Source organism: Chionomys nivalis, chromosome 2, assembly GCF_950005125.1.
Source record: "Chionomys nivalis chromosome 2, mChiNiv1.1, whole genome shotgun sequence".
Taxonomy (NCBI): domain Eukaryota; kingdom Metazoa; phylum Chordata; class Mammalia; order Rodentia; family Cricetidae; genus Chionomys; species Chionomys nivalis.
In genome coordinates, this window is record NC_080087.1 from 67,982,097 (window position 1) to 68,007,557 (window position 25,461).

Consider the following 25,461-nt stretch of genomic DNA (forward strand, 5'->3'; position numbering starts at 1 on the left):
GTGGGGTTTTCCTATTTTTTGTATCTGTTTAGGACCACTTTGTTACCTTGTACATGGTCAATTTTTGAGAAGATTGCATAAGGTGCTGAGAAGAAGGTATATTCTTTTATGTTTGGATGGAATGTTCTACAGATGTCTGTTAAGTCTATTTGAGCCATAACATCTCTTAGTTCCTTTTTGTCTCAGTTAAGTTTCTGTCTGGCAAACTTGTCCAGTGGTGAGAGTGGGGTGTTGAAGTCTTCCACTATCAGTGTGGGGTGTTTGATGTGGGATTTAAGCTTTAGTAGTATTTCTTTTACATATGAGGGTGCCTGCTCCTGCAGACGTCACTGGTGCTCAGGCCCAATGCCATAGATGTCGCCGGCCCAGAGTGCTACATTTGAATACCACCACCTTTGGCAGCACACAACACCTTCCTTTCCCCCTAATTTCCATCTATAGGAGATATGGCTGCAATTAAGAGTGAGTAGATACTCATTAAAATAACCTGTGAAAGACAACAGAAGAATTCCCATGTGAGAGTGATAACAGAATATGAAAATTGAGCAACATTACCCACATCTTTCTTATTTCCACTGTGTCAAGTATATAAAATGTGATTACAATTGTAATGAATTGTTAGTGGAGAGTGATTATATGCTTCAAATTTTAACCTCTCTAATCTCTCTCATTTTCAAGAGGGCTACTTCTCTTTCTTTTGTAGTCTGCCCCTCCAAACTTTCTAAGGTAATGGTGACAGTTGAGTTACTGAACATCAGGAGAGAACTCTATGAGGGTAAGACAAAGAAGTCTATGAATTGTTAGGTAATCTAAGAAGAGTCCTCCTGTGGTTCTAGGGCCAGATTATAGTAGAAAATGCAGCTAGAATAAACCACCTAGAAGTCAAAGCTTCAAATTCCAATAAGATTACTAGCTGTATTTTTCAGTTGTTAAAGGAAGCTGGTATCAAAACTGCTTTCACCTCTCCCCAGTGTGAAATGACTCCGATTGAATGGGTGTGCCAATGAATAGCAACTGCACCTTTTCTCAAAAGGAACCCTGGTGTAAAGAAGAAATATAAGTTTTTTTCACCAAAAGTGGAGGTGTTCTTCAGGGATGATGCAATAATGATCCACGAGTAGTATGAGGAGCAACTCGTAGCTGCAAAGTTTTGTTTTACTGGGCTTGTTATAGGCCAGACTGAAATAGACACCATGAGTCATACTATACAAGCTATTTTTGAAATTCTGGGAAATCCTTGCTTTTTCAAAACTGTACACTGGTTGATATGAAGATTGAATTTGGTGTTAATGCAACCACCAAAATGGTTCTTTTTTTTTTTTTTTTTTTTTGGTGTCATTACTTTTATTTTTTTTTATTTTTATTTTTTTTTATTCTTTTTTAATTAAAATTTCCAACTGCTCCCCGTTTCCCATTTCCCTCCCCTCCTCCCACACATTGCCCCCTCCCCCCACTCCCCTCCCCCATCCCCACTCCTCTTCTCCTCCCCCCAGTCCATTCCCCTTCCCTCTCGATACTGAAGATACTATTCCTAGTTTGAATTTTAAAAAAAAATGAAGTTAAGCAAAATTATTTCATATCAGAAGAAAACAATTCAATTTACTAATGAGCAAATGGTCCTCTAGATTTATGAGTTGACAAATTGTCCGTGAGTATTTGTTATTAATATTTTTTAGCTCCAAATAGTGATGTGTCCCTGTAATATCAGCACTCCAGATGCTGGAGCAGCAGGATCACTAAGATCAAGGCCAGCATGGACAATGTGTTGAGACCCTGTATTGAAAATAAGTCTTTATAGTTAGTAAAATTTGTGTGACACTATTAAATATATCTCTGTAGTAGGAGGATGCGGGCTATGTCCTGCCACCCGGCTCCCAGTCGCCCGGCCACCCAGCCAGCTTACACCAAAATTAATCACACAGAAATTGTATTAATTAAATTACTGCTTGGCCCATAAACTCTAGCCTCTCATTGGATAACTCTCACATCTTGATTCAACCCATTTCTAATAATCTGTATGTCACCACAAGGTTGTGACTTACCAGGAAAGAGTCAGCATGTCTGACCTGACAGCTTCATGGTGGCTCAGCTCTGCCTGCCTGCCTTCTCCCAACATTCAGTTTTCTTTTCCCCACCTATCTAAGTTCTGCCCTATCAAAAGGCCAAACTTTCATTGGTTGAATAAAGGCACAAATGCAGAAGGACCTCCTACACCATTTCCCCTTTTTCTGTTTAAACAAAAAAGAAAGGCTTTCACTTTAACATAGTAAAATTACATACAACAAAACAGTTATCAAGTAAGAATTATAATTACAATATTTATATTTACTTTATCTTTTATCATAACTAAGGAAAACTATAACTATCTATCAATTCTTCAACTTCATCAAAAACTCCAGAAGGATATACCTAAGTAAACAAGAAGTAAGCAACTTCCAAAACTCTAGAAATGACAGAGGCATCACACTGCCTGTACAGTCACCCAAAGTTCCTCTGTACCGTTGGGGCATCCATCTTCAGCATTCAAGCTCATAGCATCCAGTAGACTTTTTCATGAAGCAGGAAATTTCAAAGACAGTTCAGTCACTTTTTTCTGTATCCTGCAGAATATCTAGCAGACTCTTTCATGTAGCAGGAACCCCGAAGGATCATCTCACCTTTAGGCAAGTTCAGCAGTCATCTCTCTGTGGGTAATGCATATCCAGTGAAGCAGTCCAAGCAAGAGCAGTTTCTTGCCCAGATGGCTAACCAACTCCATAAGGAACCTCTTCAATGCCCATCTTCCTCTTGAAGTACCTGGTGCTGCCAGGAGCAGACATGTCTCATTGTCATGAAAACCCTAAGTTATTAAAACATCTTTTTTGTTTGTTTGTTTGTTTGTTTTTTCTCATTTTTTTATTCTTTTTTAATTAAAATTTCCAACTGCTCCCCGTTTCCCATTTCCCTCCCCCTCCTCCCACATATTGCCCCCTCTCCCCGCTCCCCTCCCCTATCCCCACTCCTCTTCTCCTCCCCCCAGTCCATTCCCCGTCCCTCTCCATACTGAAGAGCAGTCCAAATTCCCTGCCCTACAGGAAGACCAAGGTCCTCCCACTTCTATCTAGGTCCAGGAAGGTGAGCATCCAAACAGGCTAAGCTCCCACAAATCCAGTTCATGTATTAGGATCGAAACCTAGTGCCATTGTCCTTGGCTTCTCATCAGCCTTCATTGTCCGCCATGTTCAGAGAGTCCAGTTTCAACCCATGCTTATTCAGTCCCAGTCCAGCTGGCCTTGGAGAGCTCCCAATAGATCAGTTCCACTGTCACAGTGGGTGGGTGCACACCTCGTGGTCCTGATTTCCTTGCTCATGTTCTTCCTCCTTCTGCTCCTCATTTGGACCTTAAGAGCTCAGACCGTTGCTCCAAATTGGGTCTCTGTCTCTCTCTCGATCCATCGCCAGATGAAAGTTCCTGTGCCATTCTCCTTGGCCCCTCGTCAGCTCTCATTGTCCGCCACATTCAGAGAGTCCGGTTTTATCCCATGTTTTTTCAGTAGCAGTCCAGCTGGCCTTGGTGAGCTCCCAATAGATCGGCCCCCCTGTCTCAGTGGTTGGGTGCACCCCTCATGGTCCTGACTTCCTTGTTCATGTTCTCTCTCCTTCTGCTCCTCATTATAACCTTGGGAGCTCAGTCCGGTGCTCCAGTGTGGGTCTCTGTCTCTATCTCCATCCATCGTTAGATGAAGGTTCTATGGCGATATGCAAGATATTCATCAGTATGATTATAGGATAGGTTCATTTCAGGCTCCCTATCCTCAGGTGCCCCAATGAACTAACTGGGGACATTGCCCTGGGCATCTGGTAGCCATTCCAAGTTCAAGTCTCTTGCCAACCCTTAGGTGGCTCCCTTAACTAAGGTATGAGTTTCCCTGCTCCCCATCCAACCTTCCTTTATCCCCAATCACCCCGATTCCCCCAGTTCCCCTCATCCTCTCCTTCACACTTTTCTGTCCCCATCACCCCTCATCCCCATCCCACCCCACCCCCAAGATTCCAATTTTTTGCCCATCAATCTTGTCTATTTCCCATAGCTGGGAGGATATCTATATGTTTTTCCTTGGGTTTACCCTCTTGTTTAGCTTCTTTAGGATCACAAATTATAGACTCAGTGGCCCCTATCCATGGATAGAAACCAATTATGAGTGAGTTCATCCCATGATCTTCTTTTTGGGTCTGGGTTACCTCACTCAGGATCGTATTTTCTATTTCCATCCATTTGCATGCAAAATTCGAGAAGTCATTGTTTTTTACCGCAGAGTAGTACTCTAATGTGTATATATTCCACACTTTCTTCATCCATTCTTCCATTGAAGGGCATCTAGGTTGCTTCCAGGTTCTGGCTATTACAAATAATGCTGCTATGAACATAGTTGGACAAATGCTTTTGTCATATGATAGGGCATCTCTTGGGTATATTCCCAAGAGTGCTATTGCTGGGTCCAGGGGTAGGTTGATCCCAATTTTTCTGAGAAACCGCCACACTGATTTCCAAAGTGGTTGCACAAGTTTGCAGTCCCACCAGCAATGGATGAGGGTACCCCTTTCTCCACAACCTCTCCAGCAAAGGCTATCCTTGGTGTTTTTGATTTTAGCCATTCTGACAGGTGTAAGATGATATCTCAAAGTTGTTTTGATTTGCATTTCTCTGATCGCTAAGGAGGTTGAGGATGACCTTAAGTATCTTTTGGCCATTTAAACTTCATCTGTTGAGAATTCTCTGTTCAGTTCAGTGCCCCATTTTTTAATTGGGTTAATTATCCTTTTAAAGTCCCAGCCAAGAAAGAGAATTACAGGCCAATCTCACTCATGAACATCGACGCAAAAATCCTCAACAAAATTCTGGCAAACCGAATCCAAGAACACATTAGAAAAATTATCCATTATGATCAAGTAGGCTTCATACCAGAGATGCAGGGCTGGTTTAACATACGCAAATCTATCAATGTAATCCATCATATAAATAAACTGAAAGAAAAAAACCATATGATCGTTTCATTAGATGCTGAAAAAGCATTTGACAAAATTCAACATCCCTTTATGATAAAAGTCTTGGAGAGATTAGGGATACAAGGGTCATACCTAAATATAATTAAAGCTATATACAGCAAGCCGACAGCTAATATCAAATTAAATGGAGAGAAACTTAAAGCCATCCCACTAAAATCAGGAACACGCCAAGGCTGTCCACTCTCTCCATACCTCTTCAATATAGTTCTCGAAGTTTTAGCAATAGCAATAAGACAACATAAGGGGATAAAGGGGATTCAAATTGGAAAGGAAGAAGTTAAACTTGCATTATTTGCAGATGATATGATAGTGTCCATAAGCGACCCCAAAAACTCCACCAAAGAACTCTTACAGCTGATAAACGCCTTTAGTAATGTGGCAGGATACAAGATCAACTCCAAAAAATCAGTCGCCCTCTTATACACAAAGGATATGGAAGCAGAGAGGGAAATAAGAGAATCATCACCTTTCACGATAGCCACAAAAAGCATAAAATATCTTGGGGTAACTTATTAAAACATCTTAAACATCTGTAGTCTTTGAAAGTTATGAAGAATACCTATCTGAAATATATCTATGCACATGTAGAAAATCTAACTAACATGACTACAAACTTGACTATTATAGATGATTATCCATTAACAACCTATACTTTCTAATTATACATTACATTTTTAAATGAACTACACAATCACAATACCTTAATCAAGATCAGAAATATGCATATAACAAAATCAACCTTAAACTTGTATCAAAAAGTCAAGATTTATACCAATGCAAATTATTCATATCTATATCATATCCCCCTTTACATGTAAGAGAACATTTATAAACAATATTTGGGAATATGGACATAGTTAATTCTCTCCAAACTGCTTCGTGCGGTATGGGGACACTGTTAATCAGGTCTTTCATGGTGTATCCTGTATGTTAGGTTCATCTTAGTTGGCAGTTGATCAAAGTAAGTTTTTGAGGGTGTTTAGAGCAACCTTTCAGGAGGGCATGGTCTATCATACCATATTGGTCTAGAAGCAATCCACAGGGTCTCATCCTCTGTGAAAACAAAAGAAGAACCTCTTTTCCAAAGCATCATATCCTTAGACCCAAATGCTTAAGTCATGATACCTTTAAAACATATATGCTGGTTTAGCTTAGCAGACCACACAATAAAATGTCTCTCTATATTTAGCTCCTTCACAGTCAAAAATTTAAAGAAAACAAAATAAACATAATCCAGACTCTCTGTGAATTTTCCATTTTGATGTGGCTTATTTTTCTTTATTTTTTTAATCTATGACTATCTGTACTCTGTCTTTTTAAAGACTTTACCCTTTTTTAAAGCAGTTACTTTATTTTATGACCTTCTATACTCTTTTTCTTCTCTCTCCCAACCCTGCTTACTTTATCTAACACTGCAACCCATTTAGGGGTATTTTATGTCTGAATCTGTCCTATTGCATTGTCTTTAATTCTCTACTGTTGAAGAGCTTTTAAAATGTTAAGAAGCTTGGTTGCAGCTGCTCTGGATGTTGGCTCCACCTCTCTCCAATTTCAAAATAGTGGACATACCATTTCTGCTAGCTCTGGGGCCGCCAGGTAGGAGCCACTCAGCAATTTAACTCTGAGAATGGGTGTGTAGCACATAAACTCTTTTTATCTGAGTTATAGACAAATCTGCCACACAGAGCACTGCACAGCCTGGAAACATCTCTCTGTGTGGCGGCGGAAATCCGCCATGCTCTCCTGTTTGTGCACCCCTAGTAAGCCTGATCCCGCTGCCTGCCCAGGCAGGGAGCACTGAATAACAGGCTTGATCTCAGAGTACTTTCTTCCCGAACCCAAGCGGGCACACAAACATCTGGGCCCACAAATGCTCCATAGCTGGAGTTTGCACCGGTGGCAGGGCCCAGGAAGCCTTGTTTTAAAAATGGCACAGCTTTATTTCTGCTGCTATTGCTGAGTCAGGAAATCTCTCTGCGGCACACCCCAGCAAACAGCAAAAATCTGTGTGAAACTCTCTCTCTCTCCTTTTTAAGCCCTCTCAGATATCTCACCCACTGTATGGCCATTGTTGGTTAGTTATATAACATTAGCAAACAGATGTCATTGATGGAGCTGAAGTGATGCCTTTGTGGTTTAAGACCCAATATGACTTTCTTGCAGATAACCTGAGTTTGGATCCCACCATCCATGTGGAGTGACTCACAATATTTCTAAATGCTAATAATGACTTTTTATAAACCAGTAGTTACTGTTTGATCTTCTCTAGTTCACATTTTGAAATTTAAAATACTTGTATTATTTATTCTAATAACAAAAAACTCATAGAAAACATTATCCACAATGATGAAGTAGGCTTCATCCCAGAAATACAGGATGACTATATGAAATTCAGGAGTGAATATATGAAAATCTGTCAATGTAATCTATCATATAAACAAACAGAAAGAAAAAAACTCACATGACCATCTCAACATATTTTGTCAAAATAGCCTTTGACAAAAACCAACATGCATTCACTGTAAAAGCATTGAAGAAATTATAGATACAAAAGACTACCTAAATATAGTAAAGGTCATTTTACAGCAAGGCTATAACCAACAACAAATGATATGAAGAGAACCTCAAAGAAATTCCACTAAAATAAAATACAAGACAAAGTTTCCATTCTTTATATATCTATTAAATATTATACTTGAAGTTTTAGCTAGAACAATAAGACAACTATGTATAACAAGGGGATAAAAAAAATTGGAAAGGAAGAATTCAAAGTATCATTATTTTTACATGATATAAAAGCATACATAAGCAACACTAAAAATTCTACTAAGGAACTCCTACAGCTGATAAACACCTTTAGTAAAGTGATTAGAAACAACAATAACTCAAAATCTCAGCAGGCCTCTAATATATATAATGACAAATGGACTGAGAAAGAAATAAGAGGAAAAATACCTTTCACAATAGCCATAAACAATATAAAATACTTTGGGGTAATTCTGACCAAGCAAGTGAAAGGCTTATATGATTAAAAAAAAACTTCAAGTCTTTGAAGAAAGAAATTGAAGATGATATCAAAAGATGGAAAGCTCTCCCATGCCCATAAATCAGTAGATTAACATAGAAAAATGGCCATCTACAAAAGCAATCTACAGATTTAGTGCAATCTTCATCAGGATTACCACACAATTCTTTACAAATCTTAAAATGACAATTCTCTGCTTCATACAGAAAAACAAAAAGCCCAAAATAGCCAAAACAATCTTGAACTATAAAAGAATCCTGAAACTGAAACAATAAAAGATCTGGAGGTACCACCACCTTTGATTTCAATATGTACTGCAGAGCTGTAACAACAAAAGCAACATGGTATTGGCATAAAAATTGAATTGAAGACCCAGACAAAAAATTCATACTCCTATAGATGTCTGATATTTTATAAACAAGTCAGAAATACACACTGGAAAACAGAAAGTATCTTTAACAGATGGTGCTGGTCTAACTAAATGTTTGCATATTGAAGAATACAAATAGATTCCTATTTTCACCATGCACAAAACTCAAGTTCAAGTGGATTAAAGACCCCAACAGAAAACCAGACACACTGAACTTATAGAAGAAAAAGTAAGGAATAGCCTTGAAAGCATTGGCACAGGAGGCATCTTCCTGCACAGGCACTAATATCAATAATCAATAAACTGGACCTCATGAAACTGAGAAACTTCTGTAAAGCAAAGATAATTGTCAATAGGGCAAAACAGCAGCTCACAGAATGAGATTTTCACCAACTCCACATCTGACAGAGTGAAAATATCCAAAATATATAAGAACATAAGAAACTAGATACCAAGGAAACAAATAACCGCCATTTAAACATGGGACACAGATCTAAACAAAGAATAACCAATAGAGGAACCTCAAATGGCTGAGAAACACTCAAAGAAATGCTCAACATCCTTATCCATCCACAAAATGCAAATTAAAACTACTTTGAGATTCTCTCTTACATGTGTAAGAATGGCTAAGATCAATAACACAAATGACAGTTCATTATGGTGAGAATGTGAAGCACCACTATACCACAAGGACTATATTCAACTATATTCATTGTGCCTTTACTTATAATAGCCAGAAACTGAAAGCAACTTAGATGTCCCTAAACTGAAGAGTATATAAAGAAAATGTGGTACATTTACACAATGGAATATTATTGGGCTGTTTAAAAAATAATAACATCATGAAACTTGTAGGAAATAAATGCAAATCCTGACTGAGATAGCAGAGACCCAGAAAGGCAAACAAGGCATATATTCATATATAAGTGGATATTAGCTGTTAAGCAAATGATAATCAAGCTTCAATCCACAGACCAGAGAGGTTAGGGAAAGAGACGGGGTCTTGGAGGGAAGCCTGGATCTCAATGGCAAGGAAAACAGGACAGAATTTGCAGGTGAACTGAGGGCAGGTTGGGATAGGAGCAGGATATATCAGGTAGTGGGGAGGGATCATAGGAGGGAGTTTGGGGACAGATAACTGTATTTGGGGGGCATATGGGGGTCTGTGTGCAACCTAATGCAAAGGAAACTTCCTGGAACCTATGAGGGTGACCTAGTGAGGATTCCTAGTAACAGAGAATATAGATTCTGTACTGACCATCTCTTGTTGCCAGTCAAGACTTCCAGTGATGCAACCATGGTGCATTCTATTGAATTATTGCCTGAGGGGGTTCCTCTAGAGATTTTCTAAAGACTCTAGGCCAGTGCTATGACATAAGGTTGCTCTCTGAAAACTGACAGTAGGGCCTATTGCTGAGGACAACATCCACACAGCTTATTAATAGTAGAGAGGTCGAATTGTTGCCTGCAAGGAGCCTTCATCCTTACAGCCTAATCTCTATGGAGCAAGAAGGTACTCTGCAGACTACAGAGAGAGAAACCTCAACACTAACCCAGTCACAAAACCCTCAGCCTGCAATCTGTCCTCCCTGCAAGATATGCAAGAACTTGTGAAAGTGGACAACCAATGTCTGATTTAATTGATTTAATTTGAGACCTAGACCACAAGAGAGAGCCATTGCTCCACACTGCCTGGAAAGCCAGGCAATGGAAACTGGATAGCCCAGAGACCTAGAGTGAAACTAAACATTGCTGGGGGAAAATCAATAAAATGATTCCTTATGATATTCTGCTATACTCATAGATCAATGCCTTGGCCAGTTTCCTTCAGAGAGACTTCCTATGGCTGTTGATGGAGCTGCAGGCTGTGTTCCTGCCACCCGGCTCCCAGCCGCCTGGCTAGCTTATGCCCCGAAATAATTACACAGAAACTGTATTCTTTTAAACACTGCTTGGCCCATTAGCTCTAGCCTCTTACTGGCTAACTCTCACATCTTGATTAACCAATTTCTATTAATATGTGTCTTACCGGGAAAGATTTAGCATGTAAGACCTGGCGACTGGTTCCATCATGTCTTCCCTGGAGAGGAGAGGCATGACATCTGTCAGAGGCATCTTACCTCACTGCCTTCTTCCTCCAAGCATTCTGTTCTGTTTACTCCACCCACCTATGTTCTATCCTATCAGGCCAAGCAGTTTCTTTATTAATTAACCAATGAAATCAACAGATTGATATGACACTCCCACATCATATGGCCGACACTCAACCAGACACTACATGGAAAGAAAATCTATATTGAGGTTTTCAAAAGGTCCCACCCCTCAGAGATCAAGGAAGGCCAAGTAGGAAAGATTATGGAAGAAGGGATGGAGGACTGCCGAGAACACGTCACACCAGATCAACTAAGCAGGGCTCACATAGGCTCACAGAGACTGAAATGGAAAGCATGGGGCCTACATGGGTCTACCAGGTCCTTTGGCTGTTTCTGCCAAAGGATAAGGATGACTATGAATTTTCTGTTGATATGATTTCTGTAAAATCAGAGGATAATAATTAATTTTAATGCCAGAAGTATTTAGTATCATTACAGAATTCTTAACTAACTGCATGTGCTATAAAACAGTAGGGAAAGACAAATAAAAGAATGAAACTGGCAACATTATTAGTTCACCCCAGAGATGCATGGAGTATATCATGATTCTCTATGGCCATGAAGTGCTGTAGTCAACCTACCAAGATAGCATAAAGAATTAAAAGAAATATTTGGAGCATAACAGTGTATCCAAAAGAAATCATACTGACTCAGAGACAAAAGCACAAAACTTGACTAAGAAACAGAATGACTAAAAGCAATATTTCCCAGATGTCAGTATCAATTTAAATAATCCACTAATATTAAAAACATTCAAAGCCAGATGGTAGTGGTGCACACTTTTAATCTCAGCACTCTAGAAACAGAGACAGGCAGATCTCTGTGAGTTGGAGGCCAGCCTGGTCTACAAGAGCTAGTTCCACAATAGGCTGCAAATCTCAGGATGATTTTTATAAAATTTCAAAATCAAATGAATTCACTAAATTTGAAGAACATTTTTACATGACAGACATACAAATTTATAAAATTATTAAAAGCATATAATACAAGAATGAATTTTAAAACATGCAAGTATTATCACTGCAGTTATTTATGGAACAATTCTATGAATAGTCAGGATATTTGCATCAAGTCAGGAAACGTTTTAAACTGTGTGTGAAGGAAATAATAATCTGCAGATACAAAATTGATCAGTAAGGACGTTTCTGAAAGTTTCCTTGACTTTGGACTGAAGTCAAAGAAAGGCTTTTCCACAAAATGGCAGTCATTTGCAAGGAACTGTTGTGGTTTATTATATATTATAGCATAAATATGTAGCTCAGTTTCTACTTCCTCAACCACGTAATTGTAATATGCCAATTTCAAACAACCCAAAACAAAGAGTGGGTAGCTTTGTACAAGCATTTGATTTGTATAAATTCATTTACTGTACCTAGACCACGTAAATATCTGTCGTGTGATTTATCTGTTGGAATTGTTAATACTTCCTTCCTAACTATAATAAAAAAAACACTAATAGAATGCAATAAAAAACAGTAACATCCAAAAGTTCAGGTGAAAATAATATATGGGCAAGGCAGTGGTGGTGCATGTCTTTAATCCCAGCACAAGGGAGGCAGTGCCAGGCAGATCTCTGTGAGTTTGAGGCCAGCCTAATATACAAGAGCTATTTCTAGTACAGGCTCCAAAACTACAGAGAAACCCTTTCTCGAAAAACAACAGAAAAGAGAGAGAGAATATTGGTAATATTAAAGGACATTGTGCTTGTGGAGTATAGGAACATAAAATCTGATTATGTGTTGGTTCGTATCTTAGTTAAGGTTTTTTATTGCTGTGAAAAGACACCATGACCATGGTAACTCAATTTTTAACTTACTTTTTATTTAGTCTTTGTGACATTCACATCATGCATCTCAATCCCATTATTCTTTCATCCCTATGTACCTGCCCTCCGAGCTTCTCAATGTGGTTTTTTTGAGACAGGGTTTCTCTGTAGTTTTGGAGTCTGATGGTAGTGGCACAAGCCTTTAATCCCAGCTCTCTGGAGCAGAGGCAGGCAAATCTCTGTGCGTTCAAGGCCAGCCTGGTCTACATAGAGAGTTTCAGGACAGCCTCCAAAGCTCCAGAGAAAATCTGTCTCAAAAAAAAAAAAACCCTTGGAGGCAGGAGCTGAGGAAAAGGCCAAGGAAGAGCGCTGCTTACTGGCTTGCTCTTCATGGCTTGCTCATCCTGGATTCTTATAGAACCCAGAACCATCAGCCAAGAAAGGGGTGGGCCCTCCTACAATGTGCTAGGCCTTCCTATAGCAGTCACTAAATAAGAAAATGCTTTATGGGCTTCTCTGCAGCCCAACCTTAAGGAGGCATTTTCTCATTTGAGACTTCCTTTTCCCCAATGACTCTAACTTGTGTCAAGTTCACATAAAATAAGCCAATGCAACTGTACTGGATAATCCACTTTTGTATTTATGTTCCATGCCTGGAATCCTAGTACTTGTCAGGAAGTAGAGGCATGAGTTTCAAGGTCCACCCTCAGCTAAACAGTAACTAAATTCTAGGCTACCCAAAATTTTGTCTCACAAAAAAAGTACAGTCTATATTTCTGGAAAGAAAAGTAAAAAATGTGATGAAGGCTATATATCTTTTGTGAGGCCCAGACATCCTGAATATATAGGCCATTTATTACAAATTACCTTTGGCATTTGTACTGGAAGAATTGTCATATGAAAACATCTTAACCTGGTGCTCCATTCATCCTTAATAAACATAGGACCAATAACAACCTTGATATGAAAAATGCAAGAAACTACAACCATATTCTTTCTGGGTGAAGACAGAGGTTATTATGTGCAATTCTGGAGGTAGCTAGATTTTGAAGGTAATTCCTCCCCAAGTTGATGAAGAGGAGAAAATTGCATGCATCCCAAATTAGCTTACCACAGATAGAAAAAAAGTCTCCATTCTGTGTCTCCAGTGACAAGGTCTAAGGGCACTGAAAGGGCCTCTGCTTCATGAAATACAAAGAGTTGCTCTTCTTATGGGTTACAGAGATTCTTCTGGGTTTGATTTCAAGCAGATTTCATCATTTTCATTTCTTCCCCTTTGTTTAATTTTAGTGTGAATAGTGCTAATTCAGTTTGGCTAGCATAGGTATCTGGTCAAGCTGAATGTCTCCACTCCCCTCATCCTGAGCTGATATCTAATTTCACAGAACAGGTTTAAACACAAACCTGGTTAACTCAATGCCACCAGAGCCTCCCAGTCCTTCTGTGTCTTCGTCATTTTACATATCTGACCCATCACACCCAAACCTGCTCCTTGACTGTGAGCTTGTACATTCAGAGTTAAACAGATTCTTCATTCTGGGAAATGCCCTGCAGTGGTTCCCATTCCTGTAATGAAACTTCTCTTGAACAGTCCTTATCATGCCCCACCTCCCAGGAAAAAGAAAATAATTGTCACTGAGAAATTCCCCCATCATCCACTAGGAGTTTGAGATCAGAAGCTCTGCACTAAGTGGTAACAATATGCAAATATGTTTATAGAAAATTCTGAAAAGATGGAAAAAGAGGTGGATGTAGTGTAAATGTCAAAGAATGAAAATAGCAGAGTCACACATCTTCAATCAGGTCAAAAGTGACCAAGTTTGCAAACCATCTATCTCTACTGTGTAATGTAGGCAGCTACAGCAGGAAACCCTGTGAAATGAACCATCACCCTCTGTGAAATGCTGGCATCTGTGACAGGAAGCACCTGCCAATTTCTGTGGAATGTTGGCATTAGTACATCATTATTATCATTATAATACTATTTTGATATTATTTTATTATTGTTCCTGACTGGAGAAGCCACTCATTTGCCCCCAGTTTCTTTCTTTCCAGGTGACTTTACAACACTAAAAAAATCTGGGACATTATCTGCCTCATGGCTCTGCATTTCAGGTTCAAAATCTCAGGGATATGGTCATCTCAGCCTCAGGTGTAATGACGTTACTCATATCCCCCAACATTAAGGCTCCTGGGGGGAAACCATGTTAGACATATTTGGTCCAGGCCTCTATCAAAAAGCTATTTGTCTGAATACCATTGGAAATGCTATCAGGGGTCTGTCTCAGAAGATCCACAGTTAGATGTGAAGCTAAGATTCTAGAAGGACCCATGACAGTCAGAACTCATGTGTGTGCTCTGGGTATTCCATTCCAAAGTCCAAGGCAGCTTCATTTGTAGAGCAGCCATTAACCATGAAGAATGCACAGTGAGACCCATGCTGTAACATTCAAAAATACAGAATACTCAACAAGAGCCTGTGCTCTGCACAGAATAGAGAACAAATGATCACAATGATCAGGCAAAGTCCAGAAATTCCCTGACTCATGCTGAATCCACTAACACCCAGTTCATCATTTACCATAACAAACTATTATTTGAGTTATAAAATATGATCTCCTTCTCTGACCCTTATTTTTCACAGATCAGTGCCCTCTAATGACCTACATCATTGTTTTCTTCCTTTGTTTATGCTCTCATCTTAGCAGCCATTAGTTTCTGGGAAGCAGCCCTGTGTTTAACATTTAGAACAAAATAGTAGCTGAAAATATCCTTTATTTGATGTGTGAACTCTTACTATATTTCCTGGTAAGATTTTTTTGTCAAATTTCATTATAGTTAATTTGTGTGTAAAACTTAAGCATGCATTCACATCTCCTGTGAGCTCATGTGCACAATGGTTCAGTTTAAAGCTAATAGATGATGTTTCTCTGCAGATGCCCACTATCTCTGTGATAGCCTCTCTAAAAACTGGTGTTATTAAAAGTTAACAGACCAGCCAGGTGTGGTAGCTTGTACCTTTAGTTCCAAAACTCAGGATGCCCATGAATTTGAGACCATCCTGACGTACTAAGGAGTTCCAGGGCAGATAGGGCTGAGCAGAGAGATCTTGTCTCAAAGAAGGGGTTGGGAGCTAGAGAGATGTTCAAAGACTAAGAGCATTTGTTCCACTGTCACAGTGGGTGGGTGCACCCCTCGTGGTCCTGACTTCCTTGCTCATGTTCTCCCTCCTTCTGCTCCTCATTTGGACCTTAAGAGCTCAGTCCGTTGCTCCAAATTGGGTCTCTGTCTCTATCTCGATCCATCGCCAGATGAAGGTTCTAAGGTGATATGCAAGATATTCATCAGTATAGGATAGTGTCATTTCAGGTTCCCTCTCCTCAGTTGCCCAAGGTACCAGCTGGGGACATCTCCCTGGACACCTGCGAGCCCCTCTAGAATCAAGTCTCTTGCCAACCCTAAGATGGCACCCTTAGTTAGGATATACATTTCGCTGTTCCCGTATCCACCCTTCCTATATCCCAACCATCCCAATCCCCCAAGCTCCTCCCATCCTCCCCTTCTCACGTTCTCTCTCTCTTCTCTATTGGGAGCCCACCAAGGCCAGCTGGACTGGGACTGAATAAGCATGGGTTGAAACTGGACTCTCTGAACATGGCGGACAATGAAGGCTAATGAGAAGCCAAGGACAATGGCACTAGGTTTCAATCCTAATACATGAACTGGCTTTGTGGGAGCTTAGCCTGTTTGGATGCTCACCTTCCTCGACCTAGATAGAAGTGGGAGGACCTTGGTCTTCCCGCAGGGCTGGGAATTTGGACTGCTCTTCAGTATCGAGAGGGAGGGGGAATGGAGTGGGGGGAGGAGAAGAGGAGTGGGGATAGGGGGAAGGGCGTGGGGGGAAGGGGCAATATGGGGGAGGAGGGGGAGGGAAATGGGAAACTGGGAGGAGGAGGAAATTTTAATTAAAAAAGAATAAAATAAAAAAAAGAAATTGGAGGAAAAAAAAGAGCATTTGTTGAAGAAGTTCAAATGGCCAAAAGACACTTAAGGTCTTGCTCAACTTCCTTAGCAATCAGGGAAATGCAAATCAAGACAACTTTAAGATACCATCTTACACCTGTCAGAATGGCTAAAATAAAAAACACCAATGATAGCCTTTGCTGGAGAGGTTGTGGAGAAAGGGGTACACTCATCCATTGCTGGTGGGACTGCAAACTTGTGCAACCACTTTGGAAAGCAGTGTGGCGGTTTCTCAGGAAATTCGGATCAACCTACCCCTGGACCCAGCAATACCACTCTTGGGAATATACCCAAGAGATGCCCTATCATACAACAAAAGTATATGCTCAACTTTGTTCATAGCAGCACTGTTTGTAATAGCCAGAACCTGGAAACAACCTAGATGCCCTTCAAGGGCAGAATGGATGAAGAAAGTATGGAATATATACATATTAGAGTACTATTCAGCGGTAAAAAACAATGAATTCTTGAATTTTGCATGCAAATGGATGGAAATAGAAAACACTATCCTGAGTGAGGTAAGCCAGACCCAAAAAGAGGAACATGGGATGTACTCACTCATATTTGGTTTCTAGCCATAAATAAAGGACATTGAGCCTATAATTCCTGATCTTAGAGAAGCTAAATAAGAAGGTGAACCCAAAGAAAAACATATAGGCATCCTCCTGAATATTAACCTTCATCAGGCAATGAAAGGAGACAGAGACAGAGACCCACGTTGGAGCACCGGACTGAAATCTCAAGGTCCAAATCAGGAGCAGAAGGAGAGAGAGCACGAGCGAGGAACTCAGGACCACGAAGGGTGCACCCACACACTGAAACAATGGGGATGTTCTATCGGGAACTCACCAAGGCCAGCTGGCCTGGGTCTGAAAAAGCATGGGATAAAACAGGACTCTCTGGACATAACGGACAATGAGGACTACTGAGAACTCAAGAACAATGGCAATAGGTTTCTGATCCTACTGCATGTACTGGCTTTGTGGGAGCCTAGGCAGTTTGGATGCTCACCTTCCTAGACCGGGATGGAGGTGGGTGGTCCTTGGACTTCCCACAGGGCAGGGAACCCTGATTGCTCTTAGGGCTGAGGAGGGAGGGGGACTTGATGGGGGGAGAGGGAGGGAAAAGGGAGATGGTGGTGGGAAGGAGGCAGAAATCTTTAATTAATTAATTAATTAATTAATTAATTAAAGAGCATTTGTTGATCTTGAAGAAGATCAAAGTTTGATTTTCAGCACCACATAGTGGCTCACAGTCATCCATAACTCCAATTCCAGAGGTTTTGACTCCCCTTCTCTCTTCTATGGGCACCAGGCAATGGCATGGTACATATACATCTATACAAACAAGGCACTCATACACCAAAAATAAAACTAAAAATAATTAGAGTTATATGTATAAGAATGCAATTAGATGTTTATCAACTTTGAAGCTATCAAAAACCTTCAATGAAGAACTGACAATCTTAACCTGCTAAAAGAGGAGGCCAGAGAGATGACTCAGGGGTTGAGAGCACTTTTGTTCTCACTAATGAACTGGATTCAGTTCCCAGAAACCACATGGTGGCTAACACCCACCTATAAATTCAACCCCAGGAAAATTTATGCTCTCTTCTAAACTTCATGATCATCGGGCATGCATGTAATGCACATAAGATATTCAGACAACACATTCATAAAGAATAAATATGGAAAAACAATTTAATATAGGCACAGGGGGAGATTTTCTCAGCAGGACTCCAGTTGTTCCAGAAATAAGTCCAACAACTGTCAATTAAGAATTCATGAAATTAAAAGGCTCCTGCATGGCAAACAAGCAAAAGCCAATTGTGTCAATAAGCACCCCACAAAATGAAAGAATATCTTTGCACACAACCTATCTGACAGAGTACTAATGCCTAGAATATATAAAGAACTCAAAAGACTAAGCAAACAAACAAACATCAGACAATCCAGTTACTAAGTGAACTAATGAACTAACAGTTCTGAAAAGATGAAATGTAACTGGTCAATACACACGGAAAATACATCCAAGTCCACTAACCTTGGAAAACTACAAATGATCTAACTTCCATCATATCCCTGTCAGAATGATAGTCTGTGGGTGTGTATCTCCACACACACACACTTGAGGATGCCTTGGGTGGGCTGGTGAGGTAATGATCCCTGGAGGGTGGGTTGATGAGATTAGGGAATGGTATTATGTTAGGGATCCTTGTGGAGGAGTGGGTGAGAATCGGGATGCCTCAAAGGTGTGGATTAGAGGAGGTGCTTTAGGTCTGATTTCACCCAGGAATGTGTGGGGGTCAAGTTCCAGCGGCCATTGGTCTGCAAGGGAGTTCATACCTGAGGCTCCTAGGTGGCTTTCAGTGAGTGGGATGGGAGAGAATGCAACATGAAAGGAAAGTGCTCACTATGGAAGTTTTATTCCCATACCACTCTCCACCCTGCGATGAATCAAGAGCACTTGCGGTGCACTATATCGGGACCTTGTTCCTCATACTGCTCACGCTGGATCCAGCGGGACTGGAAGGCACACAGTGAGGCTAGAATGGATCCCCCAGTCCAGACTGAGAGGTTCCTATTGGGTTGGGCAGCCACAACCACGTAGGCGTCTGGACTAAGACACTGCAGCAGCTCAGCCTTGAAGCGACTTTCAAAGCCAGAGAAGAGAGAGGAGCCTCCACACAGCAGCACATTTTGTTCCATTTCGGCCTGCAGCTCCTGTGGCACCGTGCAAAGGCTCTGTTCCACCATCCTGGGGAGGCCCAAAGATGAAGGTCCCGAGGTCTCCGGGGGATGGAATAGTAGTTCAGGACACTGGAAGAGCTCCTTCCCCACTATGATCATCTGTCCATCTGGCAGCTTCAGGCACCGCCGGAATTTGTCATCAGGGCGCCCTTGCTCCTTCTGGAAATCTGAGGCCACATAGCAGTATTGATGCTTGATACTCTCCATTGTGTCCATGTCTTCCTTCTTCAGTGGCAAGCTAGATCTCAAGATTTTCTCTGCCAGGAAGGTAGTCAAGTAGTGGCCAGCCAGGTCAAGGCGCTGAATGCCACTGGGTAGGTTGTAGCCTTGGAAGACTGGCACTGTGTAGCTGACCCCGTGGCCAGTGTCTACCACCAGCCCATTAACGCGCCCATTGGCATAGACTGACAGCACAGATTGGGAGGCCACGTATATGGCAGGGGAGTGCAGAGACTCGAAGGCTACTTCCACCAGCTTCTCGCGGTTGCTTGCAGGGTTGAAGGGTGGGTCCGTGAACAGCAGAGGATGGTCGTGGGTGGCAACTCGGAGGTCGTTCTCCAGGATGTGGCGCCAGATGATCTCAGCTGCTTCCCAGTTCACCACAATACCATTACGAACAGGCTGCATCAGGGTTAACTCCTGGCAAGCCTGAGCTGCCTCACCAATAAAAGTGTCCACCTTGGGCTGCCCCATTGTGGTTTGTTTCTTGGGCTGGTAGCCCACGACACTGGCCACGATGTAGCTGGGCCGAGTCTGTCCTGCGAAGCCCATCTTACACGTGCCAGAACCCATGTCGATGACCACAGAGTTCATCTTTGTTGGCAGCTTGTTACCAACCACACAGCAGGGTTCTTGTAGCAGATTCTTGTGTACTGGGGTTGAGCGAGGGTTCAGGTCAAGCGGCCTATGGGGTTCCACGCGCTTGGGACCATTTACATCCATCTTGCAAGTAGATTCGGTGAGGATGATTGACAAAGTTGACAACTTTACTCCAGGGTGCAGGAAAAAGAGGCCCAGCCAGGACTAGCATGAGCAGAATGAGAGAGAGAGGTGCCCCTTGATATCTATGAGATCACTCAACCTGCCTTGGCTTCACAATGCAAGCACAGGGTGTGGTCAGAAGGGGTACAACCCTGCCTCCAGGTTCAGAGTTGACTAAGGCTACAAAGCCAAATATGGAGAGGTAAGTCTGGCCTCTGTCCAAGTCTTTGATTCTGCATCATCTCCCCCAAAATTAGCATCTATCACCCATCATAAACACCCATGTGCCCACTAATAATAGGAATCTGAAGGTGACAAACCAACTTGAGTTTCAGATTTTTTCTTTCATATGCATATATGGGCATAGTGTGCATTCATATGTGTATGCAGGTTCACCTGTGTATGGGTGTGTTTGGGGGGCAGGTGATCCATGTGTACTTATCTCCCTGTGTGGATGGGAGCCCAATGTTGTTTATTTTTATTATTCAATTTTTGACATAGGCTCTGTCTTAGTTACTTTTTATTACTGCAAGAATACACCCTGACAAAGTTAAGTATAAGGAAAAGCATTCAATTTGGGGACTCAAGGTTCCACAGGGTTAGAGTCCTTGACCATCATGTTAGGGAACACGGCAGCAGGCAGGCAAGCATGGTGCTATTGTTAAAGCTGTAGCTAAGAGCTTACATCTGATCCATTGGCACAAGGCAGAGAGAGCTAACAGGGAACTGTGTGAGCTTTTGAAACTTCAAAGCCCACCCTCAGTGACACATGCCAAACTAGACCACACCTCCTAATACTTCCAAGACAGTTCCTAATACTGGGACCCAAACATTCAATTAGATGTGTAAGTATTGCAGCTCAGATGGAAAGGTATCCTGGCAGTCAGGAGCCTAAAAAATACCACAAAGTTACTGTAAACATAGCAGCTTACAGTTCTGCTCCAGGGAAAGGTTTCCCCAAAGCAAGTGTAACAACTATAGGATTTCCCCAACAAAGTTATTACATCTCTGCTCTGCTAGTGGAAAGTTTCCCTGGTAAAAGTGTTACAGCTTGCTCCACTCCAGAAAAAATGTCACAGCACACTCAAGAGATTTATTGGGAAGAAAGAATCCAGCAGTGTGGCTGCCCCTAGGGTAAGAAGCAGCAGCAAACTGAACAGGGCACAGAGGTACAAATAGGGGTTCTTGGGAAACAGATCTTTCTAGGGTGACTTGAGATTGGTGAATTTTTGTAGCCTGATTTGGGGACAAGCCCAGGGATTGGTGGGATTTCAAGCCCTGGTCCTGGGGTCAAGTCAGAGTCAGGGTGCTTTTTCCTTGACCTTTTTCATCCTACAGTATTAGTCTACGAGGACTCAGCATTCTCCATTCACAACAGCACAGGGTCTTTAAATCAAAACAGAACTTATTGAGGCAGGCAGTCTTGCAATTCTATTTGCTCTAGGATTTTCTTTCTCTGAATTCCCAGGTTTAATTACAGGTAGGCTGCTGTTCCTACATGGACTGTTGGATCTTTATTCCAGATCTCCTTAGCTTCTTAACCATGAAGCCATCTCTTTGACCCTGGTTTTCTGATTTTTGAAAGGAATAAAGAGCCAGCATTGTAAAAAAAGAAAGGGGGGGGGAGGAATAAGCAACTGTCTCAAATTCCTTGTCCTTTCTGTTACTACACTTGCCTCAATCATTCTCATAATTCCCTTAAAAAAACAATACATATATGGGTGTTTTGTCTGTCTGTATGTTTGCGCCATGTATGCACCTAGAGACTGGAAGAGGGCATTAGATCCATGGAACTGGAGTTACAGGATGGTGGGAACCAGTATGTAGGTGCTTGGATTTGAACCCAAGTTATTAGGAAGTGCAAAAAGTGTTCTTGACCACCAAGATATCTCTTCCAACTCCTAAACTCTAGACTCCATCCCCTTCTAGCACAACAGGAATTTGCCTCTTCAAATCTCATCTCAATACCTTCCTCCTGGAAATGGTCCCCATTTCCACTCTGTATTTTCTTAGAGAGGGGAGGGTCGTCTGCCTTCTCTTTGTGTACTCTGCTTTCTCCTGGTTACAGTGAGCCTCTTGGGATACACAAGCTTCCACAGTAAATACTAGTGGCGTTTGGGAACAAAGAGTTCAATAATTGTTAGCAGGATTAGTGAAACAGCTGGGTCTTAAAGCACTTGGCTAGTATGTTGAAGCTCTAGGGTTGACCCACAGCACTTTAGAACAAGCCATTAGTAACATCTAAAACCAATGTAGTAGACAGCATCGATCTTAGGCTACTCACTCTAAAACCAATGCTTCATTGCACTGATCTCAGGAATTATCTGTTAAAACCAGATAAATAAAATATATTTGCTTTTTTCTTTGTAGATGTGATGCAGGGAGTGACAGAATTACCACAGACTGGTACACTGGACTTCTTAAAAGAGATTTATTTATTTTTATTTTATGTGTATGGTTGTTTTGTCTGCATGTATGTCTGTGGGCCATCTGCATGCAGTGCTCACAGAAACCAGAAGAGGGCAACAGATCCCCTGGGCTGGAGTTAAGGTGGTTATGAACCGTCATGGGAATACTGGATATAAAACCTCCATTCTTTGGAAGAACAGCCAGTACATTAACCACTGAGCCATCTCTCCCACTACCAGACATTACTTTTTTTTCTGAAACAAGTCTAATTAACTAGCCTTAAATGGACTGAGATTTTTCTATATAGTCTTGGCTAGTATTGTTTCAAAGAGATCCACCTGCCTCTCTCTAAAATACTGGGATTAAAGACATGCCCCACCACTCCTGGCAGTCACTGAACATTCCTAAATGTACAAAAAAGTGTGAAAATGTAAAAAAAAATGTACAGTTTATTTTTGTCAAAAAGATAAATAAGACAGAATTCTATTTCAAAAAAAAAAAAAGGCAAAGAAGCTCCTTGGTAAAAATTGAATTTGTCCATGGTCAATTGTTCTTGAGGTGAAATGTTCAATAAAGGTTTCATGTCGGTGCTCAAAACTATGTTCTGGTTGTAACTGCATTGTTTTAACCCAGCCACTATCATAAGTATGTGAGGTGAGCTATGACCATTTAAGCACTAACCTCTTTCCTTTATAGAAGAAGTCCTCGAGCGACCCCTGCTGGGTGTGTTTGCATGTTGAGTTTGACACCATTATGCTCCCTTCCACAGAAGTAAAATTTTTGCCTGGCCATTTTCTTTAGATGCTCAGATCCATTTCTAACACTAAGAGAGATTAATTTTTTTTTAGTTTTAATGTCTTCATTTTTATGTCTCAGTGTCTTCCTTTGCCTAAGAGTAATGTTTATGGAGCATGTGTATTGATTGATTTATTAACTTTTGCTATATGTTGTTTAATTCATACCTTGGAAATGTTCATACACTATTGAGTTTCATTAGCTCACATTCACAGTAATCATTCCACACATGTTGTACTTTGTTCTCACTCATCTTGCTATGACAGTGAACTCCCCATTCCCAAGTCAACTGTTGGTCCCATCCCTGCCCCTCTTTCCTCTCCATTTCCATGTTTCAAGTATTCTATTACCCATGCTCTTCTTCCCTAACTCGAAATGTCTCTCACTCCTCTTCCTAGACCTTTTTCTCTTACACACACACACACACACACACACACAAATTCTGCATATTTGAAAAAAGTAGGCAACATTGTTTTTGAACCAGGTTTATTTCCTGGACACTATAATCTCCAGTTAAGTCCATGTTCCTGCGATAGTCATGATTTTATTCTTATTAATAAATTCATAAAATTCATTATGTACTTGTATCAATTCTTTTGTTTCATTTTATCAAAATTTTGTTGTCCCACAGCCACTCACCTGATAGGACTGTTGTCTAGAATGTACAAGGGCAGAGGTAGTTCTGTACAGAAGAAAAGATACTGATTGGCAGGATCCAAAGCTAAGCCGGTGTGGTTTTACCAGTGAGCAGACATCATTTCATTTACTGCCCTCAATACGTGGCTTTAATTTCTGGATGGGAATAATAATACCTGCCTGGACTATTTTAGAGTACTTTGAAGCAAATTTGTGAAAGTATTTCCAAATTGCCATACAAATGTAATCAATTCTTTTTCTTTCAGTACTGAATATTGAAGAGGAATTCTGCATATAAAAATAAAAACATATTTTCAGGCTGGTGAAATGACTCAACGGGAAAAAGTGCTTGTTTTGTAAGCCTGGGAACCTGAGTTTCATCGCCAGTGTAATGAAAGAACCAGCCCCAAGTTCTCCTCTCATCTTTACATACATACTGTGGCCACACACATAAATATGCATCAATAATAATAAATAAAAATATTCATATTAAAATTTAAAAACATACATTAAACTTCTGTTATATTGTGATAGCTTCATTACAAATATATAATTTTTGTGAAGAGTGAATGGGAGTATGAGTAGGGGGAAGGTGGTGAGGATGGGAGTGGGAAGAGTGGAGGGAGGGGAACTGTGGTTGGTATGTAAAATGAAAAACAAGTTCTTTAAATTTTTTTTTAAAAAACGGAAATGTCCTGTAGTCAGACTGATGATTATCTTAAATGTCACCATAGAACCTTCATCCAACAACAGATGGAAACGGAGGCATATACCCACAAGGGAGCACTGGACTGAGCTACCAAGATCCAGTTGAGGAGTGGAAGGTGTGAGAGTATGAGCAAGGAATTCAAGACCATGAGGTCTTCCACTGAGACAATTTGCCTGAGCTAATGGGAGCTTACCAACTCCAATTTGTCTGGGAGTAAACAAGCATGGGATCAAACTAGTCCCTCTGAATGTGGTTGACAGTTGGGGCAGACTGAGGGGCCACTGAGAGTGGCGCTGGGATTTGTCTCTACTGCATGTACTGGCTTTTGGGAATCCTATTCTCTTTGGACGTATGCCTGTCTCAGCCTAGATGTAGTAGGGAGGGTCTTGAACTTTCCACAGAGCAGGGTGCCTTGTCCTCTCTTAGGATTGGAGGGGGTTGGGAGAAGTGGGAAAAGGGGAGGGAGTGGGGATTTGGATTGGTATTTTTTAAAGTAATAAAATAATAATAATATATTATTATTAATATAAAAATAATATAATAATAATAATGGAAATGTGCTGTTCAAAACAAAAAAGAAAACAGTTCTATAAACCACAGAAAACAGTCACTGCTTTCCACAATGATCTATCTCTTCAAGGTCTAAGTACTTCCATAAAACAAGTACTGCATTCTAAAAACAACTACTTCATTCTGATGTTTACTCTAGATGCAGTTACTGAACTAGAGAGATATCCTACTACACAGGTTTGGTCTCACCACCCACAGGGTGACTCACGGCTGTCTGTAACTCCAGTTA

The 25,461-nt window shown here is 40.9% G+C and overlaps 1 protein-coding gene across 1 annotated transcript; it reads right to left on the bottom strand.

Moving 5' to 3' along the window:
• Positions 1 to 18,838: 18,838 nt before the first annotated feature.
• Positions 18,839 to 20,074, bottom strand: LOC130861822 (actin-like protein 9). The gene has a single exon (XM_057751043.1). It carries the CDS (start codon positions 20,072 to 20,074, stop codon positions 18,839 to 18,841), a length of 1,236 nt encoding a protein of 411 aa, XP_057607026.1.
• Between the last annotated feature and the right edge of the window lie 5,387 nt (positions 20,075 to 25,461).